Source organism: Rhipicephalus microplus, chromosome 10 (genome assembly GCF_043290135.1).
Source record: "Rhipicephalus microplus isolate Deutch F79 chromosome 10, USDA_Rmic, whole genome shotgun sequence".
Classification (NCBI taxonomy): domain Eukaryota; kingdom Metazoa; phylum Arthropoda; class Arachnida; order Ixodida; family Ixodidae; genus Rhipicephalus; species Rhipicephalus microplus.
Genome location: NC_134709.1, coordinates 20,071,237 through 20,090,976, shown reverse-complemented (window position 1 = coordinate 20,090,976; position 19,740 = coordinate 20,071,237). Strand labels below are relative to the sequence as shown.

General features: G+C 47.3%; 2 protein-coding genes across 3 annotated transcripts in view; one reads left to right on the top strand and one right to left on the bottom strand.

Annotated features, from left to right (window-relative positions):
• nompA (no mechanoreceptor potential A) overlaps positions 1-19,740 on the bottom strand; it is a 152,546-nt gene that overhangs the window by 119,330 nt on the left and 13,476 nt on the right. The window lies entirely within an intron of this gene.
• LOC142774617 (uncharacterized) overlaps positions 7,799-19,740 on the top strand; it is a 37,792-nt gene continuing 25,850 nt past the window's right edge. Inside the window, exons 1-2 of one of the 2 annotated variants that reach the window (XM_075875194.1) lie at positions 16,433-17,106; positions 18,025-18,180. In XM_075875194.1, coding sequence (XP_075731309.1) covers positions 17,096-17,106; positions 18,025-18,180 — 167 coding nt within the window. In that variant the 5' untranslated portion in view covers positions 16,433-17,095. Of the gene's footprint in view, positions 7,947-16,432; positions 17,107-18,024; positions 18,181-19,740 lie in introns of those variants that run through there. The other variant, XR_012886472.1, reaches the window with a different exon arrangement.

Here is a 19,740-nt window from a genome sequence, read left to right as displayed (position 1 = left end):
GCCATTGGCATGTACATTGAGCACTGTCTGACAAGAAAAGGTTGCTACGTTATACTCGCTGTGCGTAACCTCCTTGGTTTTAAAAAGGTTTAGCGAGCGTTGGCCCACAGTGCCATGAATACAGTGAACTGGTATATACCGTGAACTCGAGGTGGTTAAAGGTGGGAAGTAGACACGAAGCGCAAGCCATGAGAAAGTGTGCGTGTGCCTCCTCTCGTTCAGTCCTTAAAATGTCCGCTGAATGGCGGCGCTTCTGTATGAGGAATATACGATGAAAAGATGTGAGATGGTGGTACTTGGAGTGTTGAATAGATGGACGAACGGACACACAGACAGATGCATGGGCGGACGCACGGATGGCTGCACGGACGGATGGACTCATGGATGGACGTAGGAGCGGATGCATGGACGAACGCAGGGACGGACGCACAGATGGACGTGCGGACGCACGAACAGACGCACGCACGGATGGGCGGATGGACGCATGGACGGCCACACAGACGCACGCCTGGACGGACGGAAGCAAGAACGAATGGACGGACGGATGCTTCGCTCCACTCTCCATCATTCACTCCGTGGATCTGCTGCCATTTTTTAACACCCCCCCCCCCCCCCTGCCTTCTCAATCAGCCGCTCCGATTGCCATAACATTCATCAATTGTGAGGCCCGGGGGACGGATTTGTGCTCTCCCATAGTAGAGTACCCTGTACTCTAAATCGTTAACCACTTTTTTATAACCTCCGTATTCTCTAGTGTGGCCCAAGGGACGGCTTTCAGCTCTCCCATGGTAGAGCACCAAGTACTCTATAACTTTTTAGGGGTGAAGTCCCTTAAAACGTGGGTCCTGGGTATGTGATGTATGTAGTAGTAGTAGCAGTTGTCGTCGTCGAAGCAGTAGTAGGTAGCCACCTCCGCGGCCGGACTAAAAGAGCGGCACGCACACACGTTTTTGAATTGAGGAGGAAACCCGCGTACGTTAATCATTATTAAAACATAGTTTCTTTTCTGATGAAATATCCTACAAATACGAGTATCGGTGACTTCATCTCCAATGAAATTTCCCTTGAATTTGATGCTTACTAAAGAAAAAACGTATTTACAGGTACAGATGAACGCGAATAAGGCCCGTATTCACAAACCAACTTTGAACCTTTGCTCGAGTTTTCCTTATCGGTTTTAAACTTTTAAGGCGCATGACAAACGAATTGGCCCAGTATTCATAAACCAGTCTTGTCCTTATCTTTCGCCCTGTTACCATTTTTGTGCCTTTATAACGCATGTAGAGAGTACAGGAAAATGAGGAAAACGTGAGGTAAGGCCGACGTTGGTTTGGGAATACGGGCCTAAGAGTTTCAATTGTTACTTCGCAGCGTCTAAAAAGCGCGCTTTTTTTGCAAACGGAGATTGTGCACGATTGCAATGACCTTTGTTCGCCCGGTAACTACAACAGAAACGTTGCGGTGAAAGTTTAAGAACAACCAAGACATAAGATGCTCCCAACCACGAGATTAGGGCGCGCGAGTGTGCATTCAGGGGCTTAACGACCACCCACTGCCCTCCGCGAGGCAAAGAACACGTGGTAGATAAGGACGCCTGCCATCTTGCTGACAATTCCTAAAATGCGATAGTTCTCCTCCGAGACGCCCATCACCAGTGGTATTGATAGATTGATATAAGGGGTTTAACGTCCCAAAACCACCATATGATTATGAGAGTCGGCGTAGTGTAGGACTCCGTAAATTTCGACCACCTGGGGTTCTTTACCGTGTGCCCAAATCTGAGCACATGGGCCTACAGCATTTCCGCCTCCATCGGAAATGCAGACGCCGCAACCGGGATTCGATCCCACGACCTGCGGGTCAGCAGTTGAGTACATTAGCCACTAGACCACCGCGGTGGGGTGGTACATTGCAGAAAGTGCAGCTGCTATCCCGTTTTTCCCGACACTGAAGTTGTTTTTCGATCTAACAATCAACTCGTGAGTTGACGGAAGCTTTTCATAAAACAAAAAGAGCAGATCAGTGCGTCAGTCAACCTTTGATGTCGCTTCACGATAAGAAGATTGCCTTTCTAGATTAGGTTTCTGGTTAATATTTCTGCTTTTTTTCTCGTGACCGTTCTCGAGTTGCCACGGTTGTCTTCCTGCCTTCACACGCATGCGTTGATCTTTATTGCGTAAATATATAACATTCTCTTTTCAACAATTTTTTTTAGCTGCGAGTAAGCGCTTGTCCTGTGTTCGTTTGTGTTGCTTCGTGCGCTAAAACCACAGGTATACAGTGATCTTGAGAGTGTAGCACAGTTTTAAGTCATTTGTAAACACAATTTCTAGCGCATCATGCCAAGGCCCCCGCTACAAGGTAATGCATATTTGCACGATTTGGGACACATTACCGCTCTGACATGGTCATGTTACGAGTACTTTAAATTGATAATTTTTTTTTCTTGTAAACATTCAAATCGAGAATCGCTTTCGAATGCAATAGGTCCTAATATCGAACACCGTAAACTCAACATCGTTTTCTGTAAACGTGTTGTGTGTTCACCATCAACGTGATCACTTCCTGTTTATAGGGACATTCATTAGAGTACTCTAATTCACCCCCACCCCCTCCTCTTTTTTTTCTGTAAGCACTATCGTGCTTAGCAGCGCTGAAGCGTACGCGCACATAAAGACAGCTACATTCTGCTCTTTCGTTAAAATTCGGCAGATCCCACGTATCTTGGGAATTGATGTTTTGTGAAGCGTGCGGATGGAAAGCGACTGTGTTGTAATAGTTTTATTGAGCCAAGCGTTAGAAAGTGGTGATAAATATCTGTAGAAATGGACGCACAGGCACACGTTAAAGAGCCGAATGCGTTTTATATAGCCAGTTGTTTCCAGTTCCGTAATGATGCCAACAGCAACATGGATATTTTTGGAACACCAAAATCGGGAAGCTCGTATGAAGCGGTGGCGCTCGCGAAGGGGTGGTGCTCGCTGCCAGCCACCCCCCCCCCCCTTATAGTGTACTAATATACTGTACACCAGTATGTCGACGACGCCTACTGCTGTTTACAAACACTGAATAGGTTTATGTGCTTTGCCACACGTCGTCTCCCCGTGGGACGATCTTCCCTACGAGATAGCTGCTGTGCCTAACAGCGATACATTGCAATAAATCCTTCACTACACCAAGCGTCATTTTCACAATCCGATGTATATTTATTGGGTAATCGTGTCTTCAGAGGAAATACGATGTTTTATTATTGCTGTTACTACTATGGTCGTTGTTAGTATCTAACTTTCTCAATGAAATGTCTTTATTTTCGTTCTTTTCACGTTCATTTCTACGCCATACCCTATGCTCTAACTAGACCCAGTAAGGTATGCCATATAAAAAATAAACATGTAACAAACCTGTCGCCTGTAAGTAGTTTAGCATAACTTCCAGTTCAGCTAATGATTAACGTTTAGTACACACACACACACACACACACACACACACACACACATATATATATATATATACATATATATATATATATATATATATATATATATATATATATATATATATATATATATATATATATATATATATATATATATATATATTCTGAAAACGCACCACGAAAAATTCAGCCTGTCTACGTTTAAGGCAGGGTGAACTTGTTTCATTATTCTGTGTCATTCTTCGTACCTGGAGGAGAAGAAAAAAACCCTCCATGCATTTGCAAAAGTGGCGCCCTCTGACGAGTGGTCTAAAAACAGCAGCGCTCTTTTACAGACTCCGGGAAAGCCGGAAGTGATGACCAGTCCTCCGTGCCACGGCTGTTGATGTAAATAACCTCAGATGGCGCCACAAGATCACCGGCAACAGTGCAGTGAAGTAGGGCAAAGAAGAGTGCCGGCGATGGGGAGGGTTTTCCGTTAGTGGCGAAAAGCTCGACGGAGAAGTGCGCTTGCAGGCGTGGGTGCACTGAACCACGGGCGTCCTGCCTCGACAGAGTAAAACACCCACACGCCACTGTGGTTTTGTGATTGTGTACTCGACTGTTGAACGCGGCGGTCATGGAGTGGAAGCCCCTCTGCGGCGTCCACATTTCTATGCGACAGTTCGCACATGTTGGAGATTCAGTTTGGAGAGCGTAAAGAGCGTAAAGACGTGGCTGAAAAAAAAGGCGCACGTATACAAACACACAGAAGCTACTTCCTAAGAATTGATTGTTTCAATACCGTCACTACTTACAGCATCACCTAATCTGTCACTAACGTTAATTCACCTAACATATATGATCACCTGAAGTGTCAACCCTTAGTGGTTTCAAACTTCTACTCACCGACGTGACCAGATTATAGGCTATGCTATAAGAAGCAACTGTGTGTGTGTGTGTGTGTGTGTGTGTGTGTGTGTGTGTGTGTGTGTGTGTGTGTGTGTGTGTGTGTGTGTGTGACACATGCACGCAGCACACACACACATACAAAGCAGAAAGACTGATTTTGCCAGTTGTAAAGCGATTATCCACACAGGATGAGGACAAGAACAACAAGAGAGTAGGCAGGGAGGTCAACTAGGCACATGCCCGGTTTGCTACCCTACGCCGGGGGAATGGAAAGGGGGAGTATATTAGGTAGCTGTATTAGGTAGGTGAAAAGAAGTACGCTGCCAATACGTGTCAAATATGCCTTTTGTCTTATGCTACGTCAGAGGCAAGCAGCCTCTATATATATTTCGTTGTCTGCCGAATAAAGCCATTCTGCATCTGTTCTTGGCCCGGCTCTGTCACCCGCTAAAAACGGTGGCAACAATGATTGGCACTCCGATTTTTGGACACTGAATGTGACCAGTGCCACATAATGGCAATGGTAACGACCATGGCTACGAGACTCGGTCCTCTAAAGTGTGGACGAAAATCAAGATTAGTGGGAGATTTACTTAACCCAACTAGAGGCACCCTTTAAAGCGAATGATATTAACTAAGATTATCAGAAAAGGGTTCTTTTGACTTTGACGCTATCAGTTAAGGTGGTAGGCGTTTTCGCGGGACACTTCACTCCCCGTAAAGTAAATCAGCTGAGTCACCAGGAAGCACTTGCCTTTTTAAAGGCCCAGCATGCACCGAAGTGTAATGAGGTTGGCGCAAATGATAAATTATTCCCTATAAAGACCAAAGGGCCACTGAATATATCTGAGACTGTTGATGTGCTCTGCAAGCTGTCAAGTAAGTGACTCTGGAACCAGCCTTCACCGTTTGTAGCAGGACTTCATCGTCTATGGCATCCGAAATCATGTAGTGTAGCACACTGTGCTTGAAAAAGAGAGCTTACACTGGCCGAAGCTGAAATAATTCCCACGGCTGCAGAAGCCGCTGCACAGGAAGTTAGGGTCATGACCAAACCTGATAATGAGGCAGTGGTGTGCAGTTTAGCTTGCGAATCTCGCCGATATCAGACCCCTGCCAAGATGGGCAGCAACGTCTTACTGATTGCACCCGCTGTGGAAGCTGTCATCACCAAGCAATTCATTGTCCGCACAAACGAAGGCAATGTTCTTGCTGCCGTAAGACGGGTCATTTAGCAAGAAAATGCCGCTCTCAATCGAGATTCAAAACTCCTCGAATGCATGATGTCACCGCTTACACTGTTCAGTATGACAATGTGTCATCTGAAGTTGAGGAAAGCGACATTTCAATAATCTTCACAGAGGAAGAGACATGGGACAAACGTCCGCTACGGGGATGTTATTGGGTCATTCGTTGTGAGGGCTGGGGGAGGGTGTTGTGTATTTTAAAATTATCATTGATACGGGATCACCGTTGTCCATAATTTCGCAGGAAGTGTATCTCAGCCATCGTCTGAACTGGCCGTGATTATCGAAATGCAAATACTCTCAGCTGCTACATAGGCAAGTTGCCCATTGTCGGTGCACTGGACCTTCAAGACCTGTTGGCAGGCAACGCTTCCCTGCGACCGTGACCTCGCTACGGTATTCTGGTTCTAGCCTTTGTCATCATCATCAGCAGCAGCAGCAGCGTGACTACGCCCACTGCAGGACAACGGCTTCTCCCATGTTCCGCCAGTCAACTCGTTCCTGTAGTTGCTGCTGCCACTTTATTCCTGCAGACTTCCTATTCTCATCGGCCCACTTAACCGTAAAACCTTGGCTTTCAAACGTTTCCCTCATTTTATGTATCGCTACTTTGTTAATAATAAACCTCAAACATTGCCCCCCCCCTACCCGCTTGCCTCCTCTGGGAATCCAGCCTGTTACCCTTAATGACCAGTACGCGCCACGTACTCGTGTCCATTCTTTCTTGATTTCAACTACGATTTCCTTAACCCAGGTTTGTATCCTGACCCACTCTGTTCTCTTCTTGTCTCTTAAGGTTACACCTATCATTTTCCTTTCAGTCGCTCGCTGCGTCGTCCTCAACTTAAGCTGAACCCTCTTTATAAGTCTCCAGGTGTCTGCTCCGTAGCTAAGTACCGGCAAGATGCAGCTGTTATATACATTCCTCTTGAGGGATAGTGGCAGCCTACCAGTGATGATTTCAGAATGCTTGCCGAATGTGCTCTACCCCATTTTTATTCTTCTAATTACTTCAGTCTCGTGGTTCGCCTACGCGGTTACTACCTGTTCTAAGGGAATGAACTTCAAGTGCACTGTTTCTTTTCTGAAAGCCTTTGTAAAAAAATCGTACGTCTCGGTTGGCTTTTTGCTTTCGCCGGAACGATTCTGTTGCAGTTACCGGGCGCACAAAGGTCACTGCATTCGTTGCACAGTCGCCGTTTGCGAAAAGACCGTGCTTTCCAGACATAGTGACGTAGCAACTGAGTCGCTTATTCGCGTTCATCAGTATCTGTGAGTACGTTTCGTGCGTTATTTGTGCGTGAGAAACGTGCGGCCCGTTTCGATCTGCTTGCCATTCGGTGCGTGGCCTTCCAATTTGTTGTTATCGTGTTAAGTGCTTCGCCTTTGCGGCAAAGCTGTGACTTGTTTAATGATGCAAAGTAATTCAGTGAGTGAGTGACTTCATTCAGTTCCTGCAGGTTCTCGAGCTGTGTTCCCGCCTAGTAGTCGAACGAGAGACCATGTCTCTCAGTAGTTTCCTTGGCCTGCTAGATTGTGTGGTCCCTAAGAAAAATAAATAATTTCACAGATGAAACACGTATAGGTTCCTTCTTTACTTTGTTGAAGTCGTAGTTCTAGTTTTACTTTATTGGAGTATTATTTCTATACCTGCTTCCAGAACCATCAGTCACCGCCGTGAACTGCGTGGCTGGCTTTTACGGAAGTTGGGTGTGCTTGAAGCAAGCTGATAACCTCGAGCAATGTGGCTAGATGCAGCTGAACTGGTAGCGCTGCCGAACAATAGAGTTTGAAAGTCATCACATTAATCTTCAAGATTTTCACACCTCGTGCGGTACATGATTCCAAATGTAAGGTAAGCTTTACTGCTACGCAGTTTGAACAACTAATGACAGTTTGTTATTTAGCGCGAATAGCCTGTTCAAGCGCGGTTTAGTTACGCAACGACATGGAAAATGTTGAATCGCCTCTTTAGATAAAAATACTCACACTAGACAAGCCCCAGTACGTCCAACTAGGGACGTGTCTCCGCTTGCAGCATGATCAGATGCCGCCATTACTTGTTAAGATATGCAGCATAGAGAAGCGCACTGGCTAATTATGAAAAGGGTCCATTTCGCCAGTCGCCGGACAGGTGGGCGCACTATTATGCACCGATTACAACCCACTCCTTCGTTTTTAGTTCTGCCACCATAATAACGGTTGCTCTACTTTCCTACAGGTGGCGGCACAGTACTGGCTGCGTTGACCTGGAGCCACCAGGCGCCGCCACTGACCTCGGAAATCACGGCTTGTCGTGCTCTGACGTCACAAGAGGAAGAAGAGCAACATGCTGGCACGCTCTCGCCGAAAGAATGGTAGTCGGATAGAGCGTAAGCAATAGCGCCTCTGTATTATGCGCGCACAAAAAACTTCCTGCCTCAAGGTTTCAGAGTGGGCGCTGGTGTCACTGCTTTCTGGCGCCGTCTGTCGGGATTCCAGTGACGCATGCAACCGCGCTCCCGAGTGTAAAGAGTATGAAAAATACAAAATGAGTTAAGAAAAACAATGGATATCTAAATGTTCGGTGATTTTTTTGGCGTAAGAAAAAGTAAAAACACATAACGAGCGCCCTAATGCTGCTCTTCGAACTGGCTTCACCCTTTGCAGGGCTGCACCGCAGCGAAGATGTTAGTGTAGAAAGAGTACGCATGTCCTATAGCGAAATGTGTGTTACGCGAGGAGTACCTTTCTTAAATTCAAAGCTGTTCAATTCGCGTACAAGTCTCGTTAAGATTTCAATTACTTATTTGTTTGGATATGCAATAGGGTTGTGGGTGCCATACGATTCGACAAGTGCCCTTACACCGTCGTCATGTGGCATACAATAGTTTCGTCTCGACTATAGTTCCAGAAACTATTTATTTTGGTTGATATTATGGCCTGTAAACGGAGAGTCAGATAACCCCGCCGTGGTGGTCTAGTGACTAAGGTACTCGGCTGCTGACCCGCAGGTCGCGGGTTCGAGTCCCGGCTGCGGCGGCTGCATTTCCGATGGAGGCGAAAATGTTGTAGGCCCGTGTACTCAGATTTGGGTGCGCGTTAAAGAACCCCAGGTGGTCGAAATTTCCGGAGCCCTCCACTACGGCGTTTCTCATAATCATCAGTGGTTTTGGGACGTTAAACCCCACATATCAATCAATCAACGGAGAGTCAGATAACAGCAACACAGCAGCACTGATAGCGGCGAAGCGCTTCGGCATTTATACATGTGATGTCCAATATTCCAGCTTTATCACTGGTCGTCGCATAAGCTCTGGAACAATCTCGAGCGTTCGCGTATTGCGCGCAATCTTAACAGAACGATCTACAACGATCGCGAATTTTCCCGAACAATGAGGCGTAATTAGCGCTGAGCCTTCCTGATTGCGCTGAGCGTTCTCGAAACACCTTCTGGCGAACTAGGATGGCCGGAAAATACAACGGATGAAGGAATTACCCTAGATACATATGTGGGGTTTAACGTCCCAAAACCACTGTATGATTATGAGAGACGCGAAGGAATAACGTTAGAACACGATTTATTCGTCACCTTATTTCTTCATTAATCTATTTCTGGCGTTTGTTCTCGTACTCGACTTCTTCATTAGTTTTATCATATTTTTTCCATCACTATTCATAGAATACTGTTAACACGACTAATCTTTCCGTTTACTATCAACAGTCGAAGAGAAGCCGTTGAGAAATAACGAAGAGACAAAACTACAGCAACGATAGTTACAATAGACCAAGTATTATTATTATTATTATTATTATTATTATTATTATTATTATTATTCTCCGGACTTTACGGGCCAAAACGAGGATATGATTTTGAGACGTATCGTAGTGCAGGGCTCCGTAAGTTGTTTTGACCTTGTGGCGTTCTTCTAACGTTGACTGGCATCGCACAGTACGTGGGCGTCTACCTTTTCACCTCTGTGAAGATGACACTTCCACGATTGGGATCGAACCCGTGACCTTCGGGTCGGCAGCCGAGTGTCGTAACCACGGTACCCCCGAAGAAGAAAGGAGAGCGGAGGGTGGAAAAGACAGAGCCGACGACTCGAGCTATAAGGAACGGTTCATCTGCTTTTTTTTAATTTTCTCCCGCTGCTAACTATGGACATAATCGGCCTCTCCAATTTTGTTCTGCTATTCTCTACCATCCATCATCCTCATCATTACGCATACCTGCTGCTCCAAATCACACGCTTCAACCAGCGTGTTACACGAAGCACTTTTCTTCGTTCATATCTTTTCATAGCTTTCTAATTCACCTATTTCACGTCACAACGGTGCATGCGCCCTTTGCTTAGCAGAAAAGTCGCGAAACGCCTTTTGATCACTGGAGGCTTTCCTGCTGACGATACAGTTTTTCCAAACCTCTGCGAAAACCCTATCAAAGCGGCAGACGACAGCACAGGAACACGAAAAAGAATGATTGTAAGCAGACACGGCTGCCATGCTTATAAGCACACTTTTGAATGAAACGCACTCCTGGCTCTGCTCCCCTCCCCCTCCGCTTCATTCTTTCCAACCACAGCTCTATTCTGGCACGCGCTATTAAGCCGCCGTTAACTTAGCCACTTACACACTGCCTTTGCGGCAGCACAGATATAAAAAAAAAATGACGAGCTTGGAACGACGGGTAGGAAGTCGTACGGTGATCGCTATCGTGCTCACGACCAAGTCACGGGGGCCATTTTTAGACACCGAAATGTCAAACGGACAGAGCACAGGTACACTCGCACAGCACACGTACTTTCACTCCGCAAAAGAACTGTGTCCTCTCCGGGCGCGCTGGCTGTGTCCAGTGATTCGCCGGCGGGGTCCATCTCTGCATAAGAATAGAGCTGTCCACGCTGTCGCTGGCCGGTAACCGCATGCGACAACGGCGATGCCAGTTCACCGTTGTTTCCTTTTTTTTGTACGCTTTGTTTTTTTTTCCGTACGACTAGAATCCTCTCATTTCTGCCCTCACCCTGGCCATCCCTTAACAGCAGGCCCTCCCTTTTTTCTCGTATTCGTTTTCATTTCACTCATCCTCTCGCGTATTAAGCGCGCACGCCGCTGGTGGTTCCGGTTAGCAACGTTCTCACACCCCTGCATGTCTGTGTATGAAGCACAAACTGTAGCACCGCCAACGCTACACTCAAACCAACGCCTCGCTTGCACGATGTGCAGGCCCCCTCTCCAGCGCAGCCCTTTTCCTCGACGTCCGTCATTCCGTCTAGTTACCACGTGAAAACGACAGCGGCGGCGGGTGTCCGGTTGTCAGGCCGGCCAGCAACAAGCTCCGTGCTTCCTCCTTTGCGTTTTTTTTTTTTGTGTGTGTGTACAACGTGGAAACCCGTCCAGGTCGCGGGATCAAATCCCGGCTGTGGCGGCTCCATTTTCGATGGAGGCGAAAAACTTGTAGGCCCGTGTGCTCAGATTTGGGTACACGTTGAAGAACCCAAGGTGGACGAAATTTCTGGAGTCCCCCCCCCCCCCCCCCCCACGGTGTCTCCCATAATCATATGGTGGGCCATATCGAACGTGTCGACGCGTCCACGATTGGTCGCGTTGCGGTCGCAGATTCGATGCGACCTCTGCGACGCATTCAGTCGTACCGACGCTCCTTCTTCACATTTACTCCCGCCTCCTACCATCTGACCAACCATTATTTCGTGGATGCAGTTCCTATTTTATAGATACAGCCATACTTTCACGACATAATGCTATAGCAACAAGATAAATCAAAATAGAACCGTTTCACATCACCAGATTAAAACAAATGTGTCAGCCAGGTCTACATAAGCTTCTCACCTAAAAAAAAAAAATGATTGCCTACTCGCCACGTGTATAGCATAGCGACGTATCACATCAAGTTTCCAAGAGGCTGTGTACGCTCTGCTATCTTGATTTTGTTCGCTTTGCACCTTCTTTGACCGTTTGTGGGACGATGCTCGCCGTACGTAAGGGACGTTTCCAGTTGTAACTACAACGCGATGTCTCGTCGTTATATCGTCTTTTTGTATTCAATTCAGCATTGCCCCCCTTTTCATTTCATTATATCACCCACATATAAAGTGGACACCTCGTTAGAATGGGCCTCAAGGAGCTGATGTTAAACAGTTGATTTGAAGGTATTGCATATTGTGTTTATCGACAACAGACGTAGGCGCCATTTAACGGACATTTAGTTGATGGAAGATAATTGGCATTCTAAGGTTTCACAGGCTTCAATACCAATGCCATGTTCACCCTACACGTGGCCGACTGTGTACATGGCTGTAGCGCGTTATTTTTTTTTTTTTTCAAGCAACGCTTGCTATGAGTCGCATATTTAGGTGGCGGCGTTGTGCGCGAAAAACACGCTGCCTACCAGTGCCCAAGGGAACTATTCTCGAAGTGTCCACTTATGGGGCATGTCCTATTCAGCCTCCATTCGTTGGCTGGAACTGGAGAGCAGAGCACCACCTGTTTCCTGTCTTTCTTCCGCAACGTCTTTCTGACGCCACGCAACTTTCAGAACTCTCGACACATATGACAAAAAAAAAAAATACGGAGTACGTTTTGTCCCAACGAATGCTGCCCCCAGAGATCCACGTTTGGATGCACTTCTTTGAGGCCGTACATGAACTCTATAATCACGTTAGCCCTTGAATTAGGTTTAACGTGGCCGCCCACCTGAGGCTCTAGAAAGATGCTTGAGGAATGGCTCGCGCTCCCAGCGGAGTTGGCCTGCCTTCAGTTTTAAACAAGCTCCGCGCGGTGGCGCTCGCGACCAACACTATTATACCGTCTGATATCAAAAGATTAGAAGAAAGGGAGCTCAGTGGCTGGCAGAAGTACCTAAGAAAGATAGAAAGGCAGCTGCGAAATTTTGGAACCATCTAAACTCCCTAAGAAATTAGACGAGCCTAGAGCAGAGGTTTATAGCTACAGCCCAAGGTGCTAGGCTAGAAGGGGACGAAGCTATTGAATATATAAGAACAAGGGTGACGGAAAAATTTCAACAAAGATGTGCTTTATGCACCACAATAGACAAGGATGAATCAAGTGGCGCAATGGCTCCATTTTCACAACGAGAGTTGGAAAGGGCTGAGAAAAGGGTTCCTAGTAGTGCATCAACAGGCCCAGATGGCATTCCAATTATGCTGATAAAGACATTAGGTCCGAAGTCTAAGCAGGCTTTGAGAGAGGCAGTGAGCAAACTAATAATCGATGGTGAAGTTCCCGATGGATGGAAACTTTGCAGGATGACCATGATCTATAAAGGAAAGGGGGACAAAGCTGACATAAACAACTACCGTCCTATAACAGTGACATCAGTGGTCTACAGGCTGGCGATGCAGATTATAAAGGAAAGACTGCAGGCATGGATAGAGGATAAGGAGGTGCTGGGGGAGTTGCAGAATGGGTTTCGGAAACACAGGAGGTTGTAAGACAATCTGTTCTCACTGACGCAGTGCATAAAAATATCAGAAAAGGAACACAGGCCCCTGTGGCTAGCATTTTTGTATATCAAGGGAGCGTAGGATAGCGTGGTTCGGGAGGAATTGTGGGGAATACTGGACGCACTAGGCGTGAAACATGTAGTCACTAATCTTTTAAAGGATGTCTATAAAGGTAACAAGGTAGTTATAAAGTGGTAAAAACAGGTATCCAAGCCTGCAGAGGTCAAACGGGGGCTTAGGCAGGGGTGTCCCCTGTCACCCTTATTATTCATGATGTACCTACAAGGATTAGAGGCCAAATTAGAGGGAAGTGGACTGGGCTTCAACCTTTCTTTAGTCAAACAAGGAAAACTTATTGATCAGGCACTACCAGCATTAATGTACGCAGATGATATAGTGCTGATGGCCAACAACAAGGAAGATTTGCAGAGATTGATGGACATTTGCGGTGATGAGGGAGATAGGTTAGATTTCTGATTCAGTAAGGAAAAATCAGCAGTCATGATTTTTAATGACAATGAACGTAGTGAGCTTAGAATACAGGAGGTCACGCTAGAGATAACAGATAAATACAAATATCTGGGCGTATGGATAAGCAATGGGGCCGAGTACCTAAGGGAACACGAAATATACGTGACGACTAAAGGTAACAGGAATGCAGCGGTAATGGAAAACAAGGCACTGTAGAATTACAATAGGTATGATTTTGTCAGAGGAATATGGAAAGGGGTCATAGTTCCTGGTCTGACGTTCGGCAATGCGGTCTTGTGCATGAGATCAAAAGTTCAAGCAGGATTAGAAATTAAGCAACGTGGAATAGGTAGGCTTGCCTTGGGAGCTCACGGGAGTACACCAAATCAGGGAGTACAAGGTGATATGGGATGGACATCATTTGAGGGCAGGGAAGCTAGCAGCAAGATAAATTTTGAGAAGCGATTGAGAGAAATGGGGGAGGAGCGTTGAGCTAGGAAGGTATTCAGCTACTTGTACATGAAGATTGTCGGTACAAAATGTAGGAGCGAACCAGAAAATTGACTGGTAAATACTTAGAAAACAGCAGGGGGCCAAACCAAAAAGAATTATCGGTTAAGAAGAAGGTGAAGGAAGCTGAGACCGATATGTGGAGAATTGGCATAATTAAGAAGTCCGCACTAGAGGTCTATCGAACTTTTAAGAAGGAAATTGCCAAGGAAAGGATCTATGATAATAGTCGGGGTAGTTCTCTTCTGTTTGAGGCCAGGACGGGAGTATTGCGAACCAAGACTTATCGGGCCAAATACGAAGGGGTATACACGGTATGCAGTGCGTGTGGAGAGGAAGAAGAAACTGCCGAACACTTGATAATGTTCTGTAAAAGGCTTCGCCCTATAGTTCAGGATAGTGGCGCAGAGTTTTTCAAAGCAGTTGGGTTTACGGACAGGAAGGGCAAAATAGACTTTAAGCGGGTAGAATTAACTAGACGAAGGTTATATGATTGGTGGCTAAAGTCAAGGCACGAGTGAAAATTAAACGCTTCACTGCAAAGTACGAATCCTCAACCTCACTTTTTAAAAGGGAAAAAAAAAAGAAATCTAGTTTTTGGTTCATTAAGTATTATGGCTTGGTGGCGCTAGCCACTGCCCGATCTAAAGGGTACAGCCATATCTATCCATCCATTCATCCATTCTCACAGCGGGGGGCGGTACCAGCTAAGCGTTTTTCATCTGCGGCTCATAGGGGCGCGTCAGTCGAGAGTTCTTCGAGACCTGCAACTGTGCACCACTGTTTCGTAGGCTATGCAAAGTGTTGCGTTGTTGCACCGTCCGCCACAGGTGACGCTAGCGACCAAGAACATTTTAAAATGAAGGAGGGAAAGGGTGTGGCAGCTGTTTTTCTTCTCATGCGGCAGGCATCTTTCTAGAGGAGGCGTTGGCCTGACGCATCTGGAAGGTCGCTACACATTCTCTGCATCGATGTTCCGACTTCTCAACAACTTCATACGCACGTTCAGATTTGCCAAGCTTGTTTAAGAGTCCTGTTACTGTACACTCCCCCCCCCCCTTTTTTTTTTAACGCTGGGGTTGTGCTGACGGGTTGGGTGTGCTGACGGCGTCGAGAGCGCCATGACGTCATGACTCACCGTTTTTCTTATCTTTTTTTGCGTAACCGAATGCGCTCAGGTATGTGAACATGCCCACTAACTGGACGACGCGAGAATCGCGTCCCACAATTGCTACTCTCGAAAGTGCGCCGATCAGCCGCATGCGCAATTGTAGACGCCGTTTTCAAATAATTCATCGGGGATTTCTCGATTGTGGGCTTGTCGGCGATCAGCCGCATCTGATGCGGCAGTGTATTACTACAGTGTCTAGAAATATACTTTTATATATTTCTAGATACTGTATTATAACCTGGCATCGTTGGGTGTTCACGTTGCCACGTGCATTTCATTGAGGTCTAAATATAAACGCGTGTCGTTTTTCATTGTGGCCTGTATCAACTGAAGTGTAGTGCTATTAAGCACTCGCACGAAGGTCCCGCTCTCGGCGTGGAGGGAGGAAGTAAAATGTTAGGTACCCTGCGCAACGCAAGAAAGAAAGAAAAAAAAACGCCAAGCTTCGGTTATTGCGTCCCTCCCCCCATTTTGGCGATATGGCAAGGGCTTTTGTTTTTTGTTTGTTTGTTTGTTTTATTGCGCGTGTGCACCTTCTTATGCTATACGTCAAATGTAGTGTCTGGCCGAGCACCGCAGTTGATCGACAAGTCGATAATGCGCAGGTGAGTGAAACAGATAAAGTGGGCGTGCTGCATCCTGCCCGCGGCTTATCAGGACCAGGCCACGCAACGATGAACATGTGACAGTAAACGACGCTCTCTCCTCGGCAACTCGTCTGCTCCTTTTCGTGTGAACTGTTACGAATTTGCTCTGTCGCGATGGTAGCGGTGGCGAAGAGCGGCGAGCCGTCGAGGCAATCTGTTTTGAAAACAGCAACAAAAGGAGCGTTTACTGTAGCAGGTTGTCGTTTTTACAGAGCCGGCCAGCACGACAACGTCGGCTGAACATGGGGCCGGCACGACCTTAAATAACATGGGGCCGGCACGACCTAGCATGGGGCCGGCACGACCTTAAATAGCGTTTTGGGACTCTTCTGCGAGACCAGTTCCCCGGAACGGCACAGTGGCTCGGCTGAGGAGACGCAGCCATACCCGGAACTGCAAAGTGGTTCGGCGGAGGAAGCGACGTTATCCCCGGAACTGCATGGTTCTTCTGCACGGAAGGCGGCGCTGGGAGGGGGGGAGACAGTTCGTCGGAACAGGGCTCGATCTCGTGAGACGTGCTCCCGAACGAGGAACATGTCTGTGGCACAACAGAACCCACGCCGACACAACTGGCGATGACGATGGGATTTAAAGCCGGTCGTCAGTTGGCCAGGTAAAGTTTGCGAAATTCGCTCAGTGAAAGTCTTTTTTTTTTTTTTTGCAGTGTACAAGATTTTGTGTCATGACTGAAGCCGAGGCTGCGGGCATACACTTCGTTGGTAGACTAGTCCAGCTGGAACATTTCGACGAGTCCGCCAGCGACTGGGCTTTGTACGAAGGGTGGCTTACATCGTTCCTGACTATCGCAGTGTGACCGACAGCGACAAGGTGCAATTCTTTTTTTGGTCATCGGTCTCCAATATTTACGTGTTGTTGAAGTAAATAACAGCTCCTGGACTGCCGTCTACGAGAAGCTTCAAAGTCCTCAAAAAAGTTTCAAGTGGCCGCCTGTCCCCGAAGCCGTCCCTTTATAGGAGAGCGGGCGAAGCTTCTCTAGAGGTGACAAAAGGAGGGAGAGTCCTTATGTAAAACGTACGCCGACCTTCGTAGACTTTGTCGCAAACATGCCAGTTTGGAAACGTGCTTGACGAGTCCCATCGAGACTGCGTCGTGTGTGGCCTCCTACAAGAAGACAATCAGCGAGTTCTTTTCACGGAGGATAGCAAGCTAACGTTTCAGAAAGCAGTGGAGAGCGGTTGCCATGGAAGCGGCAAAAAAGAGTGCTGCTGAATCTCGCAGCGGCGACATTGCAGCCAGCGATGTGCACAAGGTACAGTGTCAATTTTTATTAAATTGAACACGCGAACGTGGGGACCGAGCGCTCCGGCGGCTGCTTGTAGCGCGTTCAAGCACGAGCGATAGCAACCACCGCCTCTAGTCCCGTCATCTAGTGGCGACCAAAAGAACCAGTTATTGGTGATTTGGAACTGACGGCAAGTGCACAGCCCCGTCCCCCTTCAAGGCGATTACGCATGACCTCTCAGGCAATTGCCTTGAAGGGGAGGCGGTTGCTATCTCGCGGCTGATTCCATATCGCCAATGACCGGTTGGCGATATGGTCGTACTATCAGGGCCACCGACAACGTGGTCGTAATAACAGGGTCACCGTACTGCGAATCGCATGTTACTTGGTGAGCTGAACACGAGCGATGGATCGCGTAGATATTGAGCGATAATCACCTGATTCAAATTGTGGATACAGTTGGGATAACAAGTCTTGATGCGCAGTGTGTTCTTGTCGCGCCATGTTCCGAGCAATTTCGTTTCAAGCTTGGAATAAACGCAGAGCTGATTTATCTTAGTTATTGATAAGGCACACTGACGCAATAGATAAGTGAAAGCCGCCGTTTATAGTGTCTAACATGAATCAGTTCAGGCCGTACATTCGGTAGCGTCCGTTCGTTATAGCAGCACCGGGACCACTCGATCTCCTTCCCACCACTAGTCTACAATCCACAAGAGGTGATCTGGGACTTCCTGCCGGAACAGAAACGGGTCACTTGCAGGTATCCAGCAACCCCGAGCTTCTTGATAGATATGTGGGGTTTAACGTCCCAAAACCACCATTCGATTATGAGAGACGCCGTATTAGAGGGCTCCGGAAATTTTGACCACCTGGGGTTCTTTAACGTGCACCCAAATCTGAGCACACGTACCTACAACATTTCCGCCTCCATCGAAAATGCAGCCGCCGAAGCCGGGATTCGAACCCGCGACCTGCGGGTCAGCAGCCGAGTACCTTGGCCACTAGACCACCACGGCGGGGACACCCAGAGCTTCTTCTCTGTGGCATTATCCTGAGCCACCGCCATCTTTGCCCGCCCAACAAGAACATCAACGAATGGTAAGTACGCAGGAGGGGGACTCTCAGTACTCCAGACCAAGGAGGATTAAAAAGAATTGCTGGAGTGGAAGCTCCCGCAATGCCTTGCCAGCAGAAGCGAAGCCAGCTTTTGCCACTGCTAAGATGGCGGACACATGCTCTTTTCTGATGGTACCCACTTGGAGATCAAGTGGCTTTGATATGTTAGTGTAAATGATACGTTAGTTCTATATTAAAAGATAGTTGTTTCCGACGAAATAACACACAGGAATGAGTATGGGTGACTGAACTTCCCAAGAACTTTGCCTCCAATAAGAGGCTCATTAAGGAAAACTAGTAACACTAAAACGCACTTGCTGCACTGTGTGACCCGAAAAAGCTTACACATTTGACTCGATGGGCGTGAGAGGAATACGCCCCGTTCTTAATCGCTTTGCGGTGATACTATGTCATGCCCCTAGTAAGATGGCCGCCGCAGCCGCTATCTTGCCAGAGGCATGACTTCACTCCTAGGCAAAGATTTCCACTCCAGCAATGTTTTTTTTTTAATTCCTCCTTGCTCCAGACATACAGACAGCGATTGTTTAACTGACGGCAGTCGTGCAATTGATACTCCGGGTACGCACCTGAACACAGCGAGCCCAGTGCTTGCTGCCATATCGAAAATCGCGTGGCGCCATCTGTTGCAAGCGCGGCGAAGCAACACCCTCAACCGCCACGCGAGCAGACGCTCTGCAAAACAAACGCGAAACTTCACAACCCGAGTGCAACTGTAATGTTTTGCGCTGTTCCTGTGCTGGATTTTTATGCTAATTCTGTGTGAAACGCCGAGGAGACCTTTCTCGACAGTCCGGAATGTCTGCTGCACGTGCACTTCAGACTGCGGAAACAACTTGGATTGGATTGGATAAACTTTTATTTGGTCCTCCAAAACACAGATCACTGTGTTGCGGAAACAACTTCATCGGGTATTATCCGACTGAAAGGAACGCGAACAGCGTTAACTGCTACATGCCTTGGCTGTGACAAGGCAGAATTTGTGCTGTAAGCTGGCGTAAACGTAGCGCTATAATATGGCTCCAACTTTAGCTCATGCACCACATGTGTATCAATTGCCACTCCTGCTGGGCGCTCGGAACACACACGCTGTGGAAAAGTGCCAGCCAGAACAAGATTTTTAAATGCTATGGTGACGCCGGCCGAAAGCACATGTAGATTAGCCGAGTGACAGTCGAGGCATGTCGCAGTTCGACCGAATCGAAAATCATGCTTTCCGCGCCATTCACATCTCTCTTCATCGCGATATTAGGTCATTACAGTTGTACTAAACATGTGTGGCGCGTGCATGCACGCGTGGGTTGTAATACGTATATCTTATTATTGACATGCGGCCTGCGAAAGAGTACGGAAATAGTTTTGTGCCGTACACTGCAGGCATACTGCACGCAAATCGCTGCTGTAAAGTGGAAAAGCTGGGGTCACGCTTTAATAAACGCAATAAGTATACTTACTCGTACAGTTTACTGGGCTCGTAGTTTTCCTGCTGATTGCGATTATATCCTATAGGGCGACCGTGCTCAG